A 19847-nucleotide genomic window follows, 5' to 3' on the forward strand; every position below is an offset into this window, starting at 1 on the left:
TTACCAAGCGGTGAAACCGATCACGACGGGCCGACCCCACTTGTCAACGAGACAAAGGCTGAAGAAAAAGAAGGAAATGTGCCCTTAAATCAATGCGTGGGACCCCACCGGAATCTAAAAAACAAGTCGGGAAACCGGAAGCTTGACGCTTCAGGTATAAAAGGTTTTGTGTTTCCCTATGTGAAGAGCATAACGTAGTTCTCCATTGGCTTATAGCATTGACCCGAGATATTTCGCTCAAAGATCGCTCAGTTCTGGGCAGGTTACCACCATTGCCAGAACTCAGCGATTTAAATATCTGGAGGGGCAGATTACTGCCATTGAAAGAACTGAGCGATTTAAATATCTCGAGTCAATGCTACCAGCCAATGGAGAACTGCGTAATGAAATGTTTCAAGCATTAACGCCACCTGGATGAAGTGACATTCCGCAAATGGTGTTCTTTGTGATTGACGTATCAGCGCACGTCCCAAATCTAAAATTTACTGTAATGTCGTCCGTCTGTCGCTCTCTATAGTTTGAGTGTTGACTATAAAGGACAATGAACGGCGTCTTGCGGTAATGGGGACGAAGATGTTGCATTGCACTGGTGGCGTGACACGTTTTGATTACGTCTGAAATGAGAATATCCGCGATCAACATGGGTTTGCACCGATCGTAGAAAAACTGCAAGAGAGGCGTTTTCGATGGTGTGGTCACGTAATTCACGCTAACGAGAATTCCACAACCAGTATTGTTCAGAACATTGAAGTCAATGGTAAGCAACCAAAAGGCGGCCAAAACAATGGTCGCATGATACACTGGATGGGGATTTGAAGGTCTTGCGATTACATTCTGATCAGGCATTTGATAAAATAAAATGACGAAACCGATCACGACGAGCCGACCCCGCTTGTGAACTGAAGGCTGAAGAAAAAGAAGAAGATGTGAGGAGCGGTGAGCCTGGCAGTTCCGTGTCACATAGTTAAAAATTCTATTGGCATCTATTTTTTAGAAAGTAATTTAAATAAATCATTTGCTGGAAAACACTGTATTGAAATAGTCAACTTCAGCTTCACACTCTGACTTTAATATTATTAGCAAATGCCACCAATTTAACCAACACCAAATATGAACAAGTCGGGAAACCGGAAGCTGGACGCTTCAGGTACGAAAGGTTTTGTGTATTTCTTAGTACGTAGCACATAATATATGCATATATTATGTGAGAATATCCACTTTCGGATGATATTGACATTCTTAGTCTTGAATTTGCGAAAAAGCTACAGCTTTGACGTATTATAACTTTGTTACTAATAGTGCGATTTCCACCAAACTTGGTCAGATTATGCTCTCTGTAATACCCTATATTGTTGTGAAATTTCGTCGTGCTAGCATGAACCTAAGGGGGGTTTTGCAGTCAATTACTAAAAATTATAGTAATATACTATTATTAACTTTATTTGTACATATATCAGTATGGAAGGTATTTCGGAGCCTAGGCACTATATAGTGGCAGCCTCCTGATTTTTTTCAGATTTTTCGGTTTGGTAGTTTCTGAGAATGGCCCCCTCAAAGGAATGATCACTTTCAACCCCCCGCACTCCCCACCTTTCTAATAAATGTCAAAACTAAGACCGGTTTCGAAAAGTACTAACCGAGACCTTTCATTGGATACCCCACATGACTATATTTGATGAAAACAAAATGTACAGCCTCCTTTTGCATGTATGGGGACCCCCTTTAAATTCGTCGTAAAAGGATGTAACTCACTGTATGCGTGAGCGTTCACAGTTCCCACCTTTCTACTAAATTTGGAGTCAATCGCTACAGTCGTCTCCGAGAAAAATGCGTGTGACGGACAGACAGACAGACAGACAGTAAACCGATTTTAATAAGGTTTTGTGTTTACACAAAACCTTAAAAAGGGCTAGGGAGAATTAGATTCTTCTTGAATGGAATTTTAATATTTCACTCGAATTTCAATTATTCTCGTTAATTATGACGTCAGCATCTTATTTGTATGGCTTAGGATGCTGTTAATTAGCACGAAATTGATAAGTTTGAACTGCTATAATTTTCCCAATAATAGTTGGATTTTCATGAAACCTGGCATGTGTATGCACGAGGCTGTCCTCTATGTCGGTGCAAAATTTAGTACACTTAGGAGTAACTTAAGGGGAGTTTTTTAGTCAATTTCTAAAAGTTGATAATATACTATTAGTAAATTTTTTGAGCAGATACCGGAATAGGACATCTCTCGAAGATTAGATTTCACATAAGTGTTTTACACAAAATCTTAAAAAGTGCTGTAGATAAGTAGATTCTTCATAAATTCGACTTTAATATTTCAGGCGAATGTCAATTATTCCGGGTAATTATGACGTCAGCATCTGATTTGCATGGCTTTGGCAGCGGTCAATTCGCGCGAAATTGCTAAGTTTGAACTGCTATAACTTTGGCGTTAATTGCCAGATTTCTACGAAATTTTGCAAGTGTACACGAAATATTGTCCTCTATGCTGGTACAAAGTTGCGAAGTCGTAGAATGAATTTAAGGGGGGTTTTTCAGTAAATTTCTAAAAAGTAGTAATATACTATTAGTAAGTTTATTTGAGCAGATATCGGAATGGGACATATTTTGAGGCCTAGATTTTATCTAGACGCACCACTCCGATTTTTTTCGGATTTTCAGGTTGGGTAGTTTCCGAAAATGAGTCCTGTCTCACTTCAAGTGCGTACATTTTGACTCATTACTCACGCACTTTGCAATTTATGCCAAAATTAATATCAGTTTCGGAAAGTACAAATCGAGGCCTTTCATTTGATACTCTACACAACTATATCCGGTGAAAAAATTTTTTTAATCCCCCCTTTGCATGTATGGGGAGCCCCCCTTTAAACCCCACCTAAATTTATGCCACTCTCTGTATGCGTGGGATTTCATAGTTCCCATCTGTTCACCAAGTTTCATTCGAATCGGTTTAGCCGTTTTGGAGAAAAATGCGTGTGACAGACAGACAGACAGACATTGAATCGATTTTAATAAGGTTTTGTTTTACACAAAACCTTAACAAGGAAAATTAAGACTGAAAATAAAAAAAATACCAGTTCGGCCGCGCGCGTGCAGTCATAAAAACTAAAGTACGGAGTTTTTCAGTGTAGCTTCGCATATCCTTTTCCGATAGACTCACGCGATATTCCCTTATTAAATTTTAGTAAATGACACGTGAGAGACTGAAGTGTCTGAAAGGAACTCCCATATTCCCGAGCTTCCAGAGGCGTTAAAGGTCGAAAATTCAAATTTTTTCGACGCCATAACTTTTTAAGGAGGGTGGTGATCGTAATTAGTTTTCTTGGTGGGTGGAGAGGAGGAACTTCTCTCCTTACCGCCTCCAGGGATGGGGTCGAAAAATCAACCTTTTATGGCGTCTGCTTCATGGGTGCAGTCTCACCAAAAATTGAATCGATTAGGAAACGAAAATAACCCTCGATAAATCATCATTCAAAAATGACATTGCTTCTATCGTTATGTTATTATTTGCAATGGATAGCGCTCTCCTAGAAGACGACTCCTGTCCAAAATTGTTTACTTAAATTGGGGCCTGATCTCCTGTCAAGCGCTGCTCATGTATTACGTCCATTATTGATAAAACCCTAACAGAAACCGTCACCAGTAGGTGTCATATCAATAGCATGCTGAATGCCAAAAATTTGAAATACTTCAAAATTCAATGTTAATTGATTTTTGAAGTAATCGATTTTTGATTTGCTATCACAAGTCCGCAAGCAAGCAGCAACCAAGGTCAGAGGATATTTAGAGCGTGATCTATAGACAGCAATAGATATCCAATCAATCGATTGATCGATTGTTTGGTTGAATCCCAAAAACAAATGGAAAAGATGGAAAATACCAGACAACAGCACTGATTGCAATCACCATATTCGTCTCCATAGCAAGCTGGCAAGTCGTCAAAATAATGGGGGTATGTTGTGTGTTCTCTGTGTACAATCCAGCTTTTGTGTTTACTTGATGGCGCTGGAGGAGCGCCCTCGGAGCGGAACAGCGGACCGAGCAAAACAATTCCCGATAAAAATGTAAGATGAAGGCGAAAACCACGAGTTTATTGAAGTGCGACGTTTTTTCCGTCTTCCACATATTCCTGGCTAGAAGTGCTTTCAGTCATGGTGAATTCATCAGTTGCGTAATTGATGTTAATAACTTCCAATTTAGAGATTGTTGAGTGACTTGATGCCGCCGTCCAGTTATTAACGAATAGTTTTCAGCGTAAAACAATTCAATTGCTAACAAATGATGACTTTGATAAATTTCCGAGCGAAAATAGATCAGTGCAGCGGTCAGAGTTCCAGGCGGTTCCGGTTGAAGTGGCGAATATGCTCAGCAAGTAGACGCCTCTCAAGTGCTTACCCACTCGACAGTCTACCTGCTGGGATATTCCGTTGATGCACTTGACAGTCTCTAACTAGTTAGTTGAACGTTACCTGGAAAGCGGTTTTTATTTCTCGTAGTTTTATCGGCATTACGTAAACTTTGATAGAATTTTAGGAATGACTAATAATTTCCTAGAATATTGCGCTCTTTAATTTCTGGTCTTCTCGAAAATCGTGCGCCACGTGCAGCCTCACAATATCTTCAAAAGTTCACTATGATGCATCAGTAGTCTTTCCCCTAGTGCTCCCCAGATCACTTCTTGACATTTAACTTAGTTTATCTTCGGCTTTCTCGGTTCGACGGTCACATCCCTTACAACTGCAGAGATTCGAGACTGTTACCACTGTGGTCTTCTCTTCTTGATGCAACCCACTTACTGACACCCGATACTATAATCGAGATATTGGAGTTAACGCGAGCCAATCAAGGCTTTGCTGAACATTTATAAGTTCAAGGTCATTCAGTAAGAGAAAGTGCTCTACCAATGCCTACCTAGAATATTTGTTGTTTCGTAGCCATGGATTTCAACTCTTCAACTCCAGAACCATCTCTATTGCTGCTGGGGTCAAAATTCTCTATCGCATCATGACCCCCAAAGTTGAGTACTTCTTAAACCCAATCCCGGTAGACCCTTGTATTATCTATCATGGTAGAAAATGCGGCTTATAGCTTTGGCAAAAGTTCTTCAACAAGTTCCACTAGTTGATATGGATACGAAGATTTTCCTTCCCCTACTTGCCGGTACTTCGGGTAGCAAAGATGGTGATGATTCTAACTATTCTAACTGAAGCAATTTAAGAGTGGTTTCAGCTAAATTAATTCAGTAGTCCTGAATCCTGTAATAATCATTGGCGCAACAATCCATATCGGATCAGGTCCTTGAAGTGTATTAAAGCACTTCATTCAAGACCACTACGGTAGACTACAGTACACTGTAGGAGGCAATGTGATCAGAATTCCGCTCGCCCGAGATAATTACGGTTATTTGACTCAGCTACTCATCACAGCTCAGTCGACCGGTATCCGACATCCTGTCACGCTAACAGATCCATCTGTCACCAGTGAGGTTTGAACCGCGACCTTCGGCTATGACAGCCCAGCGCAATAAGCACTTGAGCCATCCGGACACCCTAAATCCTGCGGGCTACAGTATATGGTGAATTTTGTAAAACATACCCTGTACTTTTGCTGAAGCAGTTTTTGCTTCGAGAATGAGTGAATGAAGAACTAGTTGTTTGTGGAAGAACTGCCTGGCCCCAATAATTATTTTCAAAGTTATTTCGCATCCCGAAAGCGGCTGCTTAAAACTGATCTGAATTGAAGCTGGTTAAAATTATTATTATTTCGTCCATTAGAGTGAGTCTTGAGATCATTGGGCAACCCGTCGAAAAAGGAGACATAAGATTGATTGATTTTTTGAGAATGTACTCCTCCTTGACGGTAAGGCGCGAACGTCGGGTTTCCTTAAGAAATGGCGCCGCAAGGTTTTGCAACACGGTACTCGGAAGCAGCTCAAATATATGAAACCGCTTTCCCCTCAAGTTCCGCTTATAGAAATTAAGTGATCCCTTTTTCCAAGTCCACACCCACAAGAGTTAAATTCATCTGATCCACGCAGCAGAAAGTTCTCCTCATCGTTAAACAAGTCAACATTTGAAGCAACAAAAACTGTCAAAAGGCATTTTCCAAAAATCAGAAAATTGGTTAGCTTGGAAATTAGAATTCACGGAAATTAGAAAAACGTGCAAATTAGAGCGAACAATTTATTTACATGTCCCGCTCTGAAATTAGAATAAGTAGTTCTAATTTCTGAGCTTGAAATTTAATTTTTTTGTTTAGAAGATATTTTTTCATGTTTTATTTCCCAATTCTCCCATATGTAGCCATATTCCCGTTTTCTTCTTTGAATAGGGTACAAGAGTAGGTCGGTAAGCCGTCGAACTACCAACTAAACACCTCCCCGTCATCAGAAACCCAGTGTGGAACCATTTGGACATTACTTCGAGCTAGCCCTCCTATTCCCTCGTTTTACGGAGCTTTAAAGCAAGCTAGAGTAAAGAACCCTAACTTTTGTCATTAGTCGACTTAATTCCGAAACTCTAGCCTCCTCTGGTACTTTGATTTGCCCGAGAAAGTTCATCTTCTAGTCCAGCGTCGATTCAAAGATTTACTTATTGAGCTATAATCAATTCGCCGATGGACACGGGACGCAGCGTCGGGATTCTCTTTTTGATCAAGATGACTACTTCGGTTCTTTCCAGCGGAAGGCTGAAACCATTAGCGGTCATCTATCCACTTACCCGTCGCATCGATATGCCAAGTCTGCTTTGGGAATGTTAACAGTGGGTCCAGCAAAAATTGTGAAATCATCATTTGCATAATCGACCAGGCGTGACTTTTTTGGCATTCTGAGTCTTCGCAGGATATCGCCAGATGCGTTTCAGAAGTGCAGTCCTAGAATGGGTCCTTATGCAAACCCCGATGTGATCTCCATCCACCTCTGCTTCTCCAGCGGCTCGTAGATAGGGAGCGATCCTCAGATATTCCCTCAATATCCGCAAAAGGTAACTCACTACGTGGAATTAACTTTCGAGCGTACTTAGCATATCCGCACTCTTACGGAGTCAAAGGGTATTCCTGACATAAAGCGCTACGAGGAGCACTACCCACCGAGATCAACGATTAGTGCCCCACCTCGTTGATAGCATCTGACGTGAAACACCAGATTACATACTTCTGCCAAGCTACCGTTCTGTCCTAGCACCTTCTTATGTGTCATAGAAAGGACTGCCTCTTCTAGCTCTTTCATAGTGAAAAGTGTAGTTTGGCAATTATCGCCATACACCAATACGTAGAAGGATTACTCCGGCTGGGTGCCCCCCCCCAAAACTATCATTACTAAGTTCGTAACTGAATCTACGAAGTATGATACAACGCAACTCTAGTTGCTCCAAGAGCTTCGACGAACCCAGCGGTGTTCAAATTCGCGACATGCTACGCGCAAGGATATCGCCGAGAGATAGCGCCAAGTATTTCAAACGCGATGTGTTCATTGTTACTCACCGAAAACTCTTGCAGAGCTTGCTATCCATCCACCGACTATACCACTGATTCCGACGCAAAAGTTCCATTGGGAACGCTTCCCTTAGACTGGGCACCCGAACGTTGGCGTGGATCCGATGTTTAAAACTACGAGCCCCGTTTTCGCCACTATTACCAGGCATTACCCTAACATTGTTACCTTTAACCCAGATCCCCCTCCTTGGCAAAGACAGAACTACAACAACTAACTACGATTCCAAGGAATTTTGCCAAATGTTTGCAGAATTAATGCAGAATTAAATCTTAAACTTGAATTCATAAACCTGCCTACAAAAGCTGACAAAGCGCCAAAAACTTTTTATTTCTAATTTTCGAGCTGATATTGTATCGCTATTTTTGGGTACTACATCTGATTTACGACGTTGGAAGATCTACTATTAACAACATCATAATCATCCGCGGAAAAATCCTGACTATGTTAACACTGCTGAAAGAAACTTAAAGGGAAGGAACACTGCCAAAACTGGTGAATGCCCAGAAAGGAAAACTCCGTGCACTGTTCGAAAATGTCCATAGATGTGGCCAATGCAGAAGGATCCGGAGCGGAACGAGTCTGTTCTCTATCGATCAAGCTTTCGAGATGTTCTTTAATGCGTTCTAGGCACGGAGCACGCAGATACCCCTCTAATTGTCACACTCAAAATGGGTGCCTGTACTCTGTGGGAAAGATCTCGGATTCCCAAGATTTGGTCACGACCGGAAATAGCAAAAGAGACCGCCAAGCCCTCAGCCATTTATTTAAAATAGGGATACAGGACGGGCACAGTGGTACTGCTTTATACTAAGGACAGGCTCAGCATTCATACCACCAGTGGATGCGAAGCCTAGCTAACAATTTTACCTCTAAGGAGTACTTCGCCCGAGTTATACAGCGCAACTCAATGTATAAGCAATCAACTCTGCCCGTGGTATGGAAACAGCCACCGGGAACAACTGCAAATAACCAAGCCGAGAATACATCCCCTAGGAATTTTCCTGAAACATATGGTCTCAGAGGGCTATCTCGGCTCCCATGATACCTCATAACTTCTGGCGAGATTTCGTGACAAGAACCACTTCAGATGAATGCAGTGCAGACTCGGCTCTGATCGCCCCACTAGGCCTCAACGCATTTGCCTACTACATCACGACCAGCAAGTTGATGCGAATGCAGTGTTTCCCAGTGACATCATTGGAGGTTCTCCTTTGGGTATTTGGTGTTAACTCAGCCGACAGTTTTGCGGTCCCGTCTGCCTTCCCTACCACCTCTAAGCCCCAAGACAGGTAGACACATAAATTAACAACATTCAGCTGCAGACAGCAAACAATGTCCAGAAGAATGGAAGATAGACCTGAGGAATGCCGATATTTCTTGGCAAAAATAATGATCGCCTGACACCTTGCTAAGATATTTCAATGAAATTTCTTTAATGCTCGATAAAAAAAACGATGAAAACTCACCAGCTCAAGGTGCCGAAACCGAGGCACGAAAGGAATGGTAATGCTGCGGCAACTGGGGCTTTCAAAAGCATAAGACGGAGAGAAGTGTAGTTCCAGCATTCAGACCTTTCTTAGAAGATTCATTGTACTTCTTATGTAGACAATCATATGCAGAGATAGCCATAAATGGAGTTCGACCCTGATTACATAGAATTATTGAGCAACCGCACAAATTGGAACGTGAACATACCCCAGAGTTGAGAGCTAGTTTTCATGGATCACAAATTCGTTGGATAACCTTTTCTCTGGAAAAACATGAGTTCCTCATAATAAAGATGTTAAATTCATTGAAGTAACTAAACAAGCGAAGTCCTCGTGCTAGTCATTAGTCAATTTAGGGGCTTAGAACAACTGCAGTCATTTTTAACTCACTCTAAATTCATCCCTAAAACTGCGGTTCAGTTCAACTTTATTTTAGATTGATAAGCTAAAGATAAAAGTGTAACCAACTGTCATTCTTTCTTCCAGGCTAGTGGCAATGAAGATCCCGATCTTGTATTATTGGACACTGAAATGGAAAAAGTCTTTGGCGGAAAAGGTCCCAATCAAGAAAAGTTTGATGTATCATCACTATCGGACTTAGGTGGCCAAAGTTCAAGTTCAAATCGAAACTATCTACTCAAAAAATCACTACGTCCGGCACATAATGGAGGATCAAGAAGTGGGCGTAAGTATATAAGACAAATTTTAGGATAATCAATATTAGTTCGATTTTTATGAGCAATTCATTTAGAACAGCAGAAAAATATTACACGTGACGAGATTCACGATGAGCGTGATGAAGAACAACCGGAGGATAGCCCACTTGTATCACAACGAGCTGAATATGGAGAACATTCGGTAGGTTGATCTATTTTGAAAGAAGGGATGAATTTACTTTATGGCCTTATCAACTGCAGGATTCGTCGGACGAAAGAAAACGTGTTCAATTCAGCAAACCTAGTTCACCGACGTCTCCTAAGGAAGTTGCGGATGAGGAAAGTGATCGTTTTGATGAAAGGAAGAGACGTAGAAGGTAAGAGTTCATTCTCTTCGATATTCGGAAACAATTTAAAAACAATAGGAGTCCTTATAACTGCTTTTTAACCATCTATTGACAATAGGGAACTAACTAATTCTTTATAATCAATAGCAGAAAATAGTAACAGAATTAAAAAAACAAATCTATATCGAATGACGGTGCGATGCTCGAGATGGTTGAGTTTCAGGTTCTCGATCTAGTTGCCATGGTTTCGAATCCCTGTTCGTCATGGATGTTTATGTGTGGCTTCGTACTATCCAGCTTCTGTATTGATATCATTTACACTGCATTAGGCCTGATCAAAATGAAACTGTAGTATAATCTCATTAGAAATCAAATAACGATACGAAAAAGAGATTGTATGGTACCCTATACTCCACAAACAAGTGAACAGGAAGCTTACAAATTGCCCTTTCGAATATATTACATATATTGATTCCTAAATATTAACATCGACGGTACATTGGTATTGGATACGGTGGCAACGCCTTGAATGAAGGAAGTGGCTAAAGGGAAAATGTGTTTTACCAGAAAGGTCTTTTACAAGACAAAGAAGACCCAGGCTAATTTCATGGCAAATTGCCCTATTCCTGTTCTCCAAATCTGTGTATTGAATAGTGACATACCAATCTAAGTTCCTTTCATTATAATAATAATAACCGCTAGAGCTGCAATCCAATTGGATCTAGGACTTGAAGCGTATTAGAGGACTTCATCCAATATCGTAATGGTATAATAGAATGTGATTTAGCTCAGGTACTCATTCACAGCTGAGTCGACTTGTATCCGACATCCAATCACGATACAAATCCCTCCTACCACCAGTGACCGCGACCTTCCATTGCGACAGCACTCTAACTACCAACACATCCGGATACATATTCTTTCATTGAATAGATTACAGCTGCCCTACGCAACCAGGAACTGAATAAGGTCCTGGTCGCGTCGCTGGGTGTTCCAGCTAACCTATTACAGGATGGGGAAATTATCCTACTACTTGTCTTCATCAGCTCATCATATAATGCTGGACAAATGAAAAACTACCTCACGTTTAGCTGAAAAGCGTTTTGCCTTATGCGTTAAAAAAGGGGATGTATCGCGCAGTGTTGTTGAAATTACTGGGCAGCCTTATGGTAATAGTAAAATCTACCAAGAGAACTTTAAACAGGTGGTAAGCTTCAAAAGAAACTTTACTATGGGATTCCCAAGCGGGGAGAGATGAAATATCAATGATTTGATGCAAGATTATGACATCGTCCTTTTCGCTAACAGTTCAAAGTGAACTATGGGGTTGGTACAGGGGTTTTTCTTAAATACCCACAACACAAAGATACTGGTGATAAGGGAGCCACAAAAACTTTATAGTCACCGGTAACACCCTCCTGGGTGATGATTCGATGCAGGGACAAACTGAACAATCTAGGTGGTTTGCTGAAAGTCTCCCAAATCTAGGTTTCTACGCAAGGAAATATAAAGGGGAACAAGCGGGCCGACGAGCTGGCCAGAAGGAGTTACGCTCTGGATTGCAGCCGGCGGGCACAGCCTTTATCTCGGTATCTGTGGTAAGGAGCAGAATATACTTGCACTATTTGTCAGTTGCTGACTACAGATGGCGCACACTCATTATCTGTTCTAAATCGGAGAGGATTTGGCCCTCCTATGACTCAGATACGAGGGCTAATGAGCGGAACACATGGGAATCCTGCCATCTGGTCAATAAGGGACTATTCCGTCAAATTCGACTTGCCCTAAACGGAGGGGGAATTTCAATAGGTTACCCATCCCATCTGCCCTCCAAAATATTTTTCTTTGAAAAAAATATGACTGACGATTTGGCCCAGAGCAGAGGCAACTTATTAGACCCTGCCTCACCTCTGAACTAGGAGCAGCGTGATCGAAACTGCAGCAGATGCAAATCGCTCTTTTTTTATGCAATCCCAAACACGACACGTCGTGCGAATTAGTATATCCAAATTAAAACCGCCAATACTCTTAAGCCCAAGCTAGGCCAAAGCTACATTTTTTTGGGATATCACATTTACTTGATGTCAGGCTGGAGCAACCAGAGATAACGCGAAACCGTTAGTCGTCTTTTTTTCAATATTTGACTACTATGTCCAAAACAAGGGGTCCGTGGACCAAAAAGAGTGAGAGAAAGTTGCTCTTCCCCTGTGCGCATGCATATGTTACCAAATCTGATCAGGCAGTTACGAGGTTTCATTGCCTCGACTTTGATTCTAAAGGCTCTCCATAACCGCTTGTAGAGATCTTTATTCTGAGCAATTAAGAGTCCCAGAAGCTTCTCCGTCTCAGTTGCAGCGGCTGTGGGAATTCAGACTGTCACCATCGTTCGCCGCGTATATCATTCCCAGCATATGTCAATATTTTTGCTGGCTTCCAGTCTGGCAAGTTACGGGCTCTGGTCCTAAGCCATTCCGCCTTGCCCTCCGTCGTGCAGTCTACCAGTCTAAGACCTGGTCGAATATCGCATACCGGTGAACATGAGCTCCGCACTCTATCCTTCGCACATCTGCATAACAACAAGGTTTTCGATGATTTCCTCTCCTCACACGTGAGGATTTGCTCTGGAAATAATGTTGAGAGTATAGCCAGTCGAATGCTTTTCATCGCATTAGCATAGCTAACATCTACCTTCACCCCTGGCCTAATCGAGGTTTCCTCCCTCTTGGGTTTCTTAGGAGCATCACAGTTTTGTGAGCCGATCTCTATTGGTCCCCCCTTCCTTATCTCCTCTGTTGAAGGTTAAGGTTCACTCGTAGGCTTATTAAGGACCTGTTTTGGTTCCAAGCCTTCCTTCAGATAGCGCAGAACCCATTTAGCACCTACTTCATCGAGGCATGTCTCTTTCCTGGAGGTCTCATATACTAACTTCAGACATGCTTTTACTAGTTCTTGCGGTATTCACAGTATGCCAAGGTTGGCTCCACTGCTTGACTTCACAACTTGCTCCTTCTTGGATGTAGTCACCTGGCTCTCAGTATTTCGCAGATGTACTTCCCCCTGATCGGCCAGGGGTCCCGCTCACTCGCTAATCTCTTTTATTTTTTGATTATTGTACTTATTTGGTTTCTAAGAGTATAGGGGTTGGGAAATTCATCGTAGCATAGTTCCCTTCCCTTCTATAAGTAACATAATAGCTACAATTCCATAAAAACTTCTTAACTTTCAACTTGGATTTCTTCTATTTCACAGTCGACATCAATATTTCAAACACCGCAAATACTCGCACCAAGAGAGTGTGGAAAGTCGAAAGGTGCCCGAGCCCCCATCAGATATTCCGAAAATATCAATTCAACCAGAGGATTCAGAATTGGAGGTATGCATATCACTAAGTTTATTAGTTCTCCCAAGAAAATCAATAAGTATATTGCCATCAAAAATACATATTGAGCTTTTAATTCCCTGTTTCTTCCTAAAACCCTTACGCACAAAGGCTAAGAAACAGCAGGTTACTACTACCCTTATATAATTTTCCTCCATAAAAAACAACAACTAATAATCATCTCTGATTTTAGGAAGCTGATCTTAATGAGTTGACATCACATCGATCTGAAGACCCCAGGGGTATGAGACGTCATAAAATTCATCATTCGTCCGGTAAACATAAGGATTTCACCATAAGCGTCCCACCTACTCTACATGCAAAGAAAAGTTTTGACCATAGCCCCCATGAGGTAAGATCGGTACTTTACTAAGTTTTAGACTCGATTCCATGTCCTTTTCCCAAAAACGTTCTTCCAATAATTGTTTTATTCACAATTCCCAATAGGTTTTCGTACAATTAGATGAATTGATTGGAACCGGAGAAGATCGTGAATGGAAAGAAACCGCTCGTTGGATCAAGTATGAAGAACATATCGAAGAAGGATCAGACAGATGGGGCAAACCGCACGTCGCCTCACTATCATTCCACTCTTTGCTGAACTTGAGACGTTGCCTTGAAACTGGTGTTGTGCTTTTAGATTTAGAAGAAAAGGATCAGCCAGCTGTTGCTTATAGAATTGTTGAACAGGTAAAGAGTCTTTCTCGATATCCACCTGGATTGAGTAAATACTAAACCATTTTCTTGGTTTCTTGGTCCTTTGAAGATGGTTGTTGAGGAGCTGATAACTGCAGATGACAAACCCACTGTGATGAGAGCTTTATTGCTTCGGCACCGACATGTAAACGACTCACACGGAGCATTTGCATTTGCAAAACGGAAATATAGCAGTTACACAAGTTTACAAGTGAGTTTTGTAGCTTTACTGGCTTGTGGCTTACACTATTCATATACAAATAGCTTTCAATGTCAAGTGCAAAATATGATATGAAATATTGCTATCATTGAAACCAGGAGAGCTTGACTGATAGTAAAATCTTATGTATGATTGTTGAGTGCTACCTTTCATAGAAATGTTTAGAACTATCGCACAGCTTATTTTATCTTAGAACAGGGTTGACTTATGACTCAAAGACCGTTAGGTTCTTTCGCATATATTCGCTTAAAGAATCCACTGCTTTTTTTATCGAAACTCAACTTGTTCAGAAGACCCTCTATTGACTTTCAGATGTGCACTATTTTTCGCAAACATACAGTTTATTTTATTAAATCAACAATAGGGCTAAGTTTTCCCCTTTCTAGCGACCGCATCCAGTTACGAACCTGTCTTTCCAAGATGCTTGTCGAGTTCAAGTATTTTTTAATTTTTGGCCCATCTAAATAATGATCCAATGAAGTGAAATTTGTTGCTTATATCTATAGTAAGAAAAGAAAACAAGGCAGTCCCGATAGCGTAGGCCAGGATGTCGGACAACTTTCAGAGATATCAGATTTCACATTTACACGAAGGGATCTTATCACAAAACCGGGATGTTTGAAGTTCCTTATTAAGGCGGTGGTTTGGCCGTTGATGCTGATGATAATTGCAGTCCAGTTTAAGAACCCTAAAAAAGTTTGTCCCAAGGAAACATTTCTGATAAGACCTCATCGCAAACGCAAAACTATTTTTCTACAAGAAAACTGAACTATCTAAAATCCTCAATAAGTCTGCTAAGAAAGTACGAAGTGCTGGAATGTGAGTGCCAATTGAGAAGCACTAGCTAGCTGGCAGTGTTGAACGACGAGCAAAGCCTCATATTCATCAAGTGAATTTCATGAGCCTGATCTTGGCAGCACTTACTATCATGCAAGGCGAGACATCGAGTTCAAGGCAACAAAGTAGAACGAAATGGATGACTGAGGGTTTCATCCAAGGTGAAAGTTCCTTCCCAATTGGTCCGACATCAGCTGAATGCGTACTTAGGACTCCCTCAATTACGAACAAAACAGACATGAGTGCGTGTTTTCGATTATATATAGAGGAGGAATTACCACCTGTAGCCACTTTCGGTCACGCTACCTCCAGGGCAGATGTAAGGCAGCATCTGATGATTTATGTGCCTTGAACGAAACTGCCAGTCATCCTTTTTGAGAATTAGATAACTTGAAAAAAAGAGGTCCATAGATCACGAAAGTAGAAAAAAATGTTTTCCCAATTAGTCCCCTCCGACATCAACTGAATACGGACTTAAGACTCGCTTAATCCTCAAACAAAATGGCTGACCTTACACGATCAGTATTTCATCAGTCTGGCATCAATCAGAATAACAAAATTATGGCAAATTGATTGCCTAGGGCATTTTTATGGTTGACTTATGGACTGCTGAATATTTAACTTTTTAAATAAAATCGGTCAGTTCGGCTGGACTGGTTCCCGAAATATCGGTATTTGCAAGAATAAATATCCACACCAACGAAAAAGAAACAACAAGTTTTTTATTATTTCAGGTTCATTTTTCTGTTATTTTCCGTTGAGGTGGACAATTGTTAAGTTGCGCGTCCTCCTTTCCCACTGAGAAGAGCAAGGGACCGCGGTTGAGTTGCACAACGTTCGTTTGCTTATGTGCGACCACATAGAGATCGCTAAAATGCCGCATGTTATTTGCAGTCAATTATTCAGTGAAACAAACAAGCACAATCAAAACTCTGAAACTAACTCACATATTTGGAGCAAGTCAGCAAAATTAAGCAACCCCGCAAATGGGAGAACACCATGAGGAAGTCCTGGAAAGGAACAAAATGGCGGTCGCAGCTGGAGCTATACGGATCAATGCTAGCGTTGAGTTGGAGGCGATTCGAAAATTAGCGTCGCAACAAACGCCAGATGCAGAGGACTCCAACGACTTCGTCAACAGCTTTCTTGCCAATGCAATTTGTGTACGCTACTCTCTGTATTGATAATTACACTCAATGCAACATCCTCGTGGTCTTTGGAGATATCGAAAACATTCACTAAACCATCGGTTGAGCCTGAAATGAACGAATCCGGATCTGTTGAATGAAACCTAATAGCTGTTATGTCACTTTCATGACTTTCACAATAACCACCTAGCTTTCCCTCTGATGTTTGCCGAAGAATAATAGAAACGCATCACTAATTACTCATTCCGATCCAGGCTAAAACATTCAACCATTTGAATTGGTATCGAAACAGGGGATTGGTTTGGTTTAGCATATCGTCTTGGAACGTCCATAGCAATTCCTCGTGAAGTTCAGTTTGCGTGTGGCATAATCCGTGGGGAATGCCCAGATTTCCGAAGTGCAATACTTTGACTAGGACACACGTAGTGTGGCGGCACTGCACGCTACAACGTATTTAATGAGATCTAGGTGGAGGAGATGCAGGAGTACATTGAGAGCCGGGCAGAACTGCAGAACCCCAGTAGCACTTGCACACATGATTCTTCGGTAAATTAGGATGGGACGAATCACAGGTGTGTACATCCCGAAAATCGTCCTCGACCGGGGGCTCCATTTCTTTGCAAAAGTTCTCTTGCGGGAATAGAAGAAGACTATACAGGCTTTCTTAGCCCTCAGTTTTAGGTTCAACCTCCAATCAAGCTTTGGATCCATATACTTTACATTGGAGGAAAGAACCAATCTTTGTTCATTCAGCCGCGGTTTCTGGAATTCAGGTATCCTTGTCTTGGTGGTGAATAGCATCAATTCCGTTTCTTTTTCTTTTTTTTTTGGGGTTTATGCCGAGTCCGCATTTTGGGGCCCACAGGCACACCTTTCGCAACGCTCCTTCCATGATGTCACTCATAATGGAGGGAAATTCACTATTGGTCGTGGCTGCGGTACGTACCTCAAAAAGATACAGCTACGGTCGAACTCGACAAACAGCAGCACAACCCTTTCCTGCTGCTTCTGTAGCATGACTGGCATTATACCATCTGGACCCGCAGGTTGATATCATAGACCAGCCGATCTTATCCTCGGTAATTACCGATTTGATAATTTCGCACGGTTGGAGTGACTACAAACCCTCCAATCAAGGCTGTGACTCACAGTTCTCCTCGCTGGCAGGAAAGTCCGTCTTGACCAGCAGCTCCAAAGTTTCACCAGAACATTTCATCCAAAGATGGGCTCCTATGTTCTTTGCACAGAATCTTGCTGAGCCTTGTATATTCACTGGTGCTTTCAATGTTCTGATAATAGTCCAACCAAGACCGCCTGTTGGTGGTCTTGATGGCCGACTTGTACTTCTGCAGACAGTCCTTGTATGGCTGCCAGCATTTATGCCTGCAGCATATGTTCAAGATCTCCCTGAACAGATCTTCATTCCACCACGGTGGCAGTGTCTTCTTGCTGTATTTAGCAGGGCACGAGACTTTAAAGGCGGTATCGAATGCCTTTTCCAAGGCCCCGACCTTTCACTCCAGTTCGTCTGTCGTGCCGATCCTGTTCTTGGGAACTTGACCAAACTTCCTCCAGTCGATCTTCCTGGGGTCTCTGAAGGATTTGGAAACCCCTGCGGCGAGACCTAGATTGGAAGTATTCATTCAACTATGATCTATCTATGTCTCAATAAAAAATTACTTCTATTCTTCGGTTAACCTACCCTTATGGATTTGCCCGTTTAAAAATAATTCATAAACAAACAATTAATGTTACATCCCAAAAACCGATGCTAAAACTTGAAAGTAACGAACTCAAACCACTTCTTAGCCTCTTGTTTTAACTTAGGATCACGATGACTTCTAAAGCTTCCGCTAAACCTTTCTCAGTTAATCGACAACCTTCCAAAACCATGTCCTGTATATTTACTATAACATCTGGTGTCGATTCAATTTTTGGTCATCGTTCTTAGACACTTATACAACCACGATTAAATTCAAACGTTCATCTTTCTACTGTCCGAAATGAAGGAGAAAAGTCCTTATACGCGTTCGATAATTTTTCATGAATTTGTTTTGGTGCTACCCTTTCCAAAAATATTTTTTTTCATGGTAAAAAAATACTAGGATACGCCAACTTTGAATAACTATAAATATACGACGTGCTGACAGATCTACATGAAGTTTGCCATGTGCTCATCAAATAGTGGTACCATCTTTAGAAAAATTGAACTAGGAATTTAATAGCGGAACCTCATATTGAACCGCAAAGCTTCTTGAAAAACTAATGCTATTTATGATAGTCAAGTTATGGGCTGGATTCGCTTATAAGTTAATTATATAGTCCATGTACTCCATGGACTTGCTCATTTCTTTTATGGCAATATTGATTTCTGTCCAATGCTTTCATGCCAGCCAAGTGACCCAGAAAATTTTATTCTTTACCGCAGAAAGCACAAATCTATAGTACCCAGTTTAATAGTTACTCTTTTAGTCCCCGAGAAAAGTCCAGCTCCGCGTGACTTAATCAATTCTCTACAATTTCCTATTGCATGCCGGATGCAATAGATATTTCCCAATTACAAATACAACAAGGACAAGATTTCTCGCCACAGAGGCACATTTAAAAGGGAATTACAGATAGCGCTATTACTCCTATACAAAGCTTTAAATATGATACAAATTAGGGATCTTCTAGCCCCTGAAGTGTTTGCATAGTAAGAGTTAATATTGACTTTCACCTCCATCCATATTAGATGGAAATGTAGACTTCCATTGGATGAATGATTTCACAATAATTAATTGGTGCATCACATCTAAATTCTCATAAAAAATCGAGGGGCTACACCCTGAAAATTTCAAAGCCAAATCCTTAAAGAAGAAGCAATAAAATGATCTGCTGTAATCGAGATTAAAACATCTTTTTCACTCTCTCTCTCTCTTCTTCCTTTCGAATATCGCCCATAATATGAAAATGATAGTATTTATGGACGGGAGATGATACGGCACGTATTGAAGGAGCTGCAAGATCGTCTGTTTGTTCGACGCAAAGCTCATCAATAGGAATGGCACCAATAATGTTTCGTGCATACCGAAGGCATTCAACAATGTCATATATAAGCGTAATTGATTAGAAAATATATTTACAATAACCAGAAGCATTCAATTTCAAATAGATTTAGTTCTTGATTTGATTTTTTTTTTACAAAACGTCTAAATCTGAAAATAATAATTGGGTTCTAACTAATTTGGCATCGATCATTTATTAAAAATGTTTCTAGTTTTGCTGCTCGTGATTTTTTCAATATATTTCTCTTAAATATTAAAAAAATTGCGTCAATGCGTTTGTGTAGTGTTTGTTGATAAAAACTGTTTTTTTTTCCTTTTTACTTTGTCATCAGTTTTTGGTAACGCAATCGACAAAAACGTCTCTAGCCTTTCATATAACACAAAAATTAGGAAAACTATTGGATGAGAGAATGCTTTTCATTTTCCTTCAACAACTGAAATTTTGCTTATTTTTTCCAAATATTCTAGTGTAAAATTCATCCCCTAGCTTAGATGTGCGTAGTTTGCAACTTTTTGAGTCCTC

General features: G+C 40.9%; 1 protein-coding gene across 10 annotated transcripts in view; it reads left to right on the forward strand.

Annotated features, from left to right (window-relative positions):
* LOC119647770 (anion exchange protein 3) overlaps nucleotides 1-19847 on the forward strand; it is a 115346-nt gene that overhangs the window by 91578 nt on the left and 3921 nt on the right. For 6 of the 10 annotated variants that reach the window (XM_038048941.1, XM_038048942.1, XM_038048943.1 and 3 more), the window contains 9 exons: nucleotides 9481-9679; nucleotides 9746-9852; nucleotides 9912-10027; nucleotides 13247-13370; nucleotides 13488-13502; nucleotides 13570-13728; nucleotides 13824-14066; nucleotides 14143-14283; nucleotides 19237-19377. In XM_038048941.1, coding sequence (XP_037904869.1) covers nucleotides 9481-9679; nucleotides 9746-9852; nucleotides 9912-10027; nucleotides 13247-13370; nucleotides 13488-13502; nucleotides 13570-13728; nucleotides 13824-14066; nucleotides 14143-14283; nucleotides 19237-19377 — 1245 coding nt within the window. Of the gene's footprint in view, nucleotides 1-9480; nucleotides 9680-9745; nucleotides 9853-9911; nucleotides 10028-13246; nucleotides 13371-13487; nucleotides 13503-13569; nucleotides 13729-13823; nucleotides 14067-14142; nucleotides 14284-19236; nucleotides 19378-19847 lie in introns of those variants that run through there. The other 4 variants (XM_038048951.1, XM_038048948.1, XM_038048944.1 and 1 more) reach the window with 4 other exon arrangements.

Source organism: Hermetia illucens, chromosome 2 (assembly GCF_905115235.1).
Source record: "Hermetia illucens chromosome 2, iHerIll2.2.curated.20191125, whole genome shotgun sequence".
Classification (NCBI taxonomy): Eukaryota; Metazoa; Arthropoda; class Insecta; order Diptera; family Stratiomyidae; genus Hermetia; species Hermetia illucens.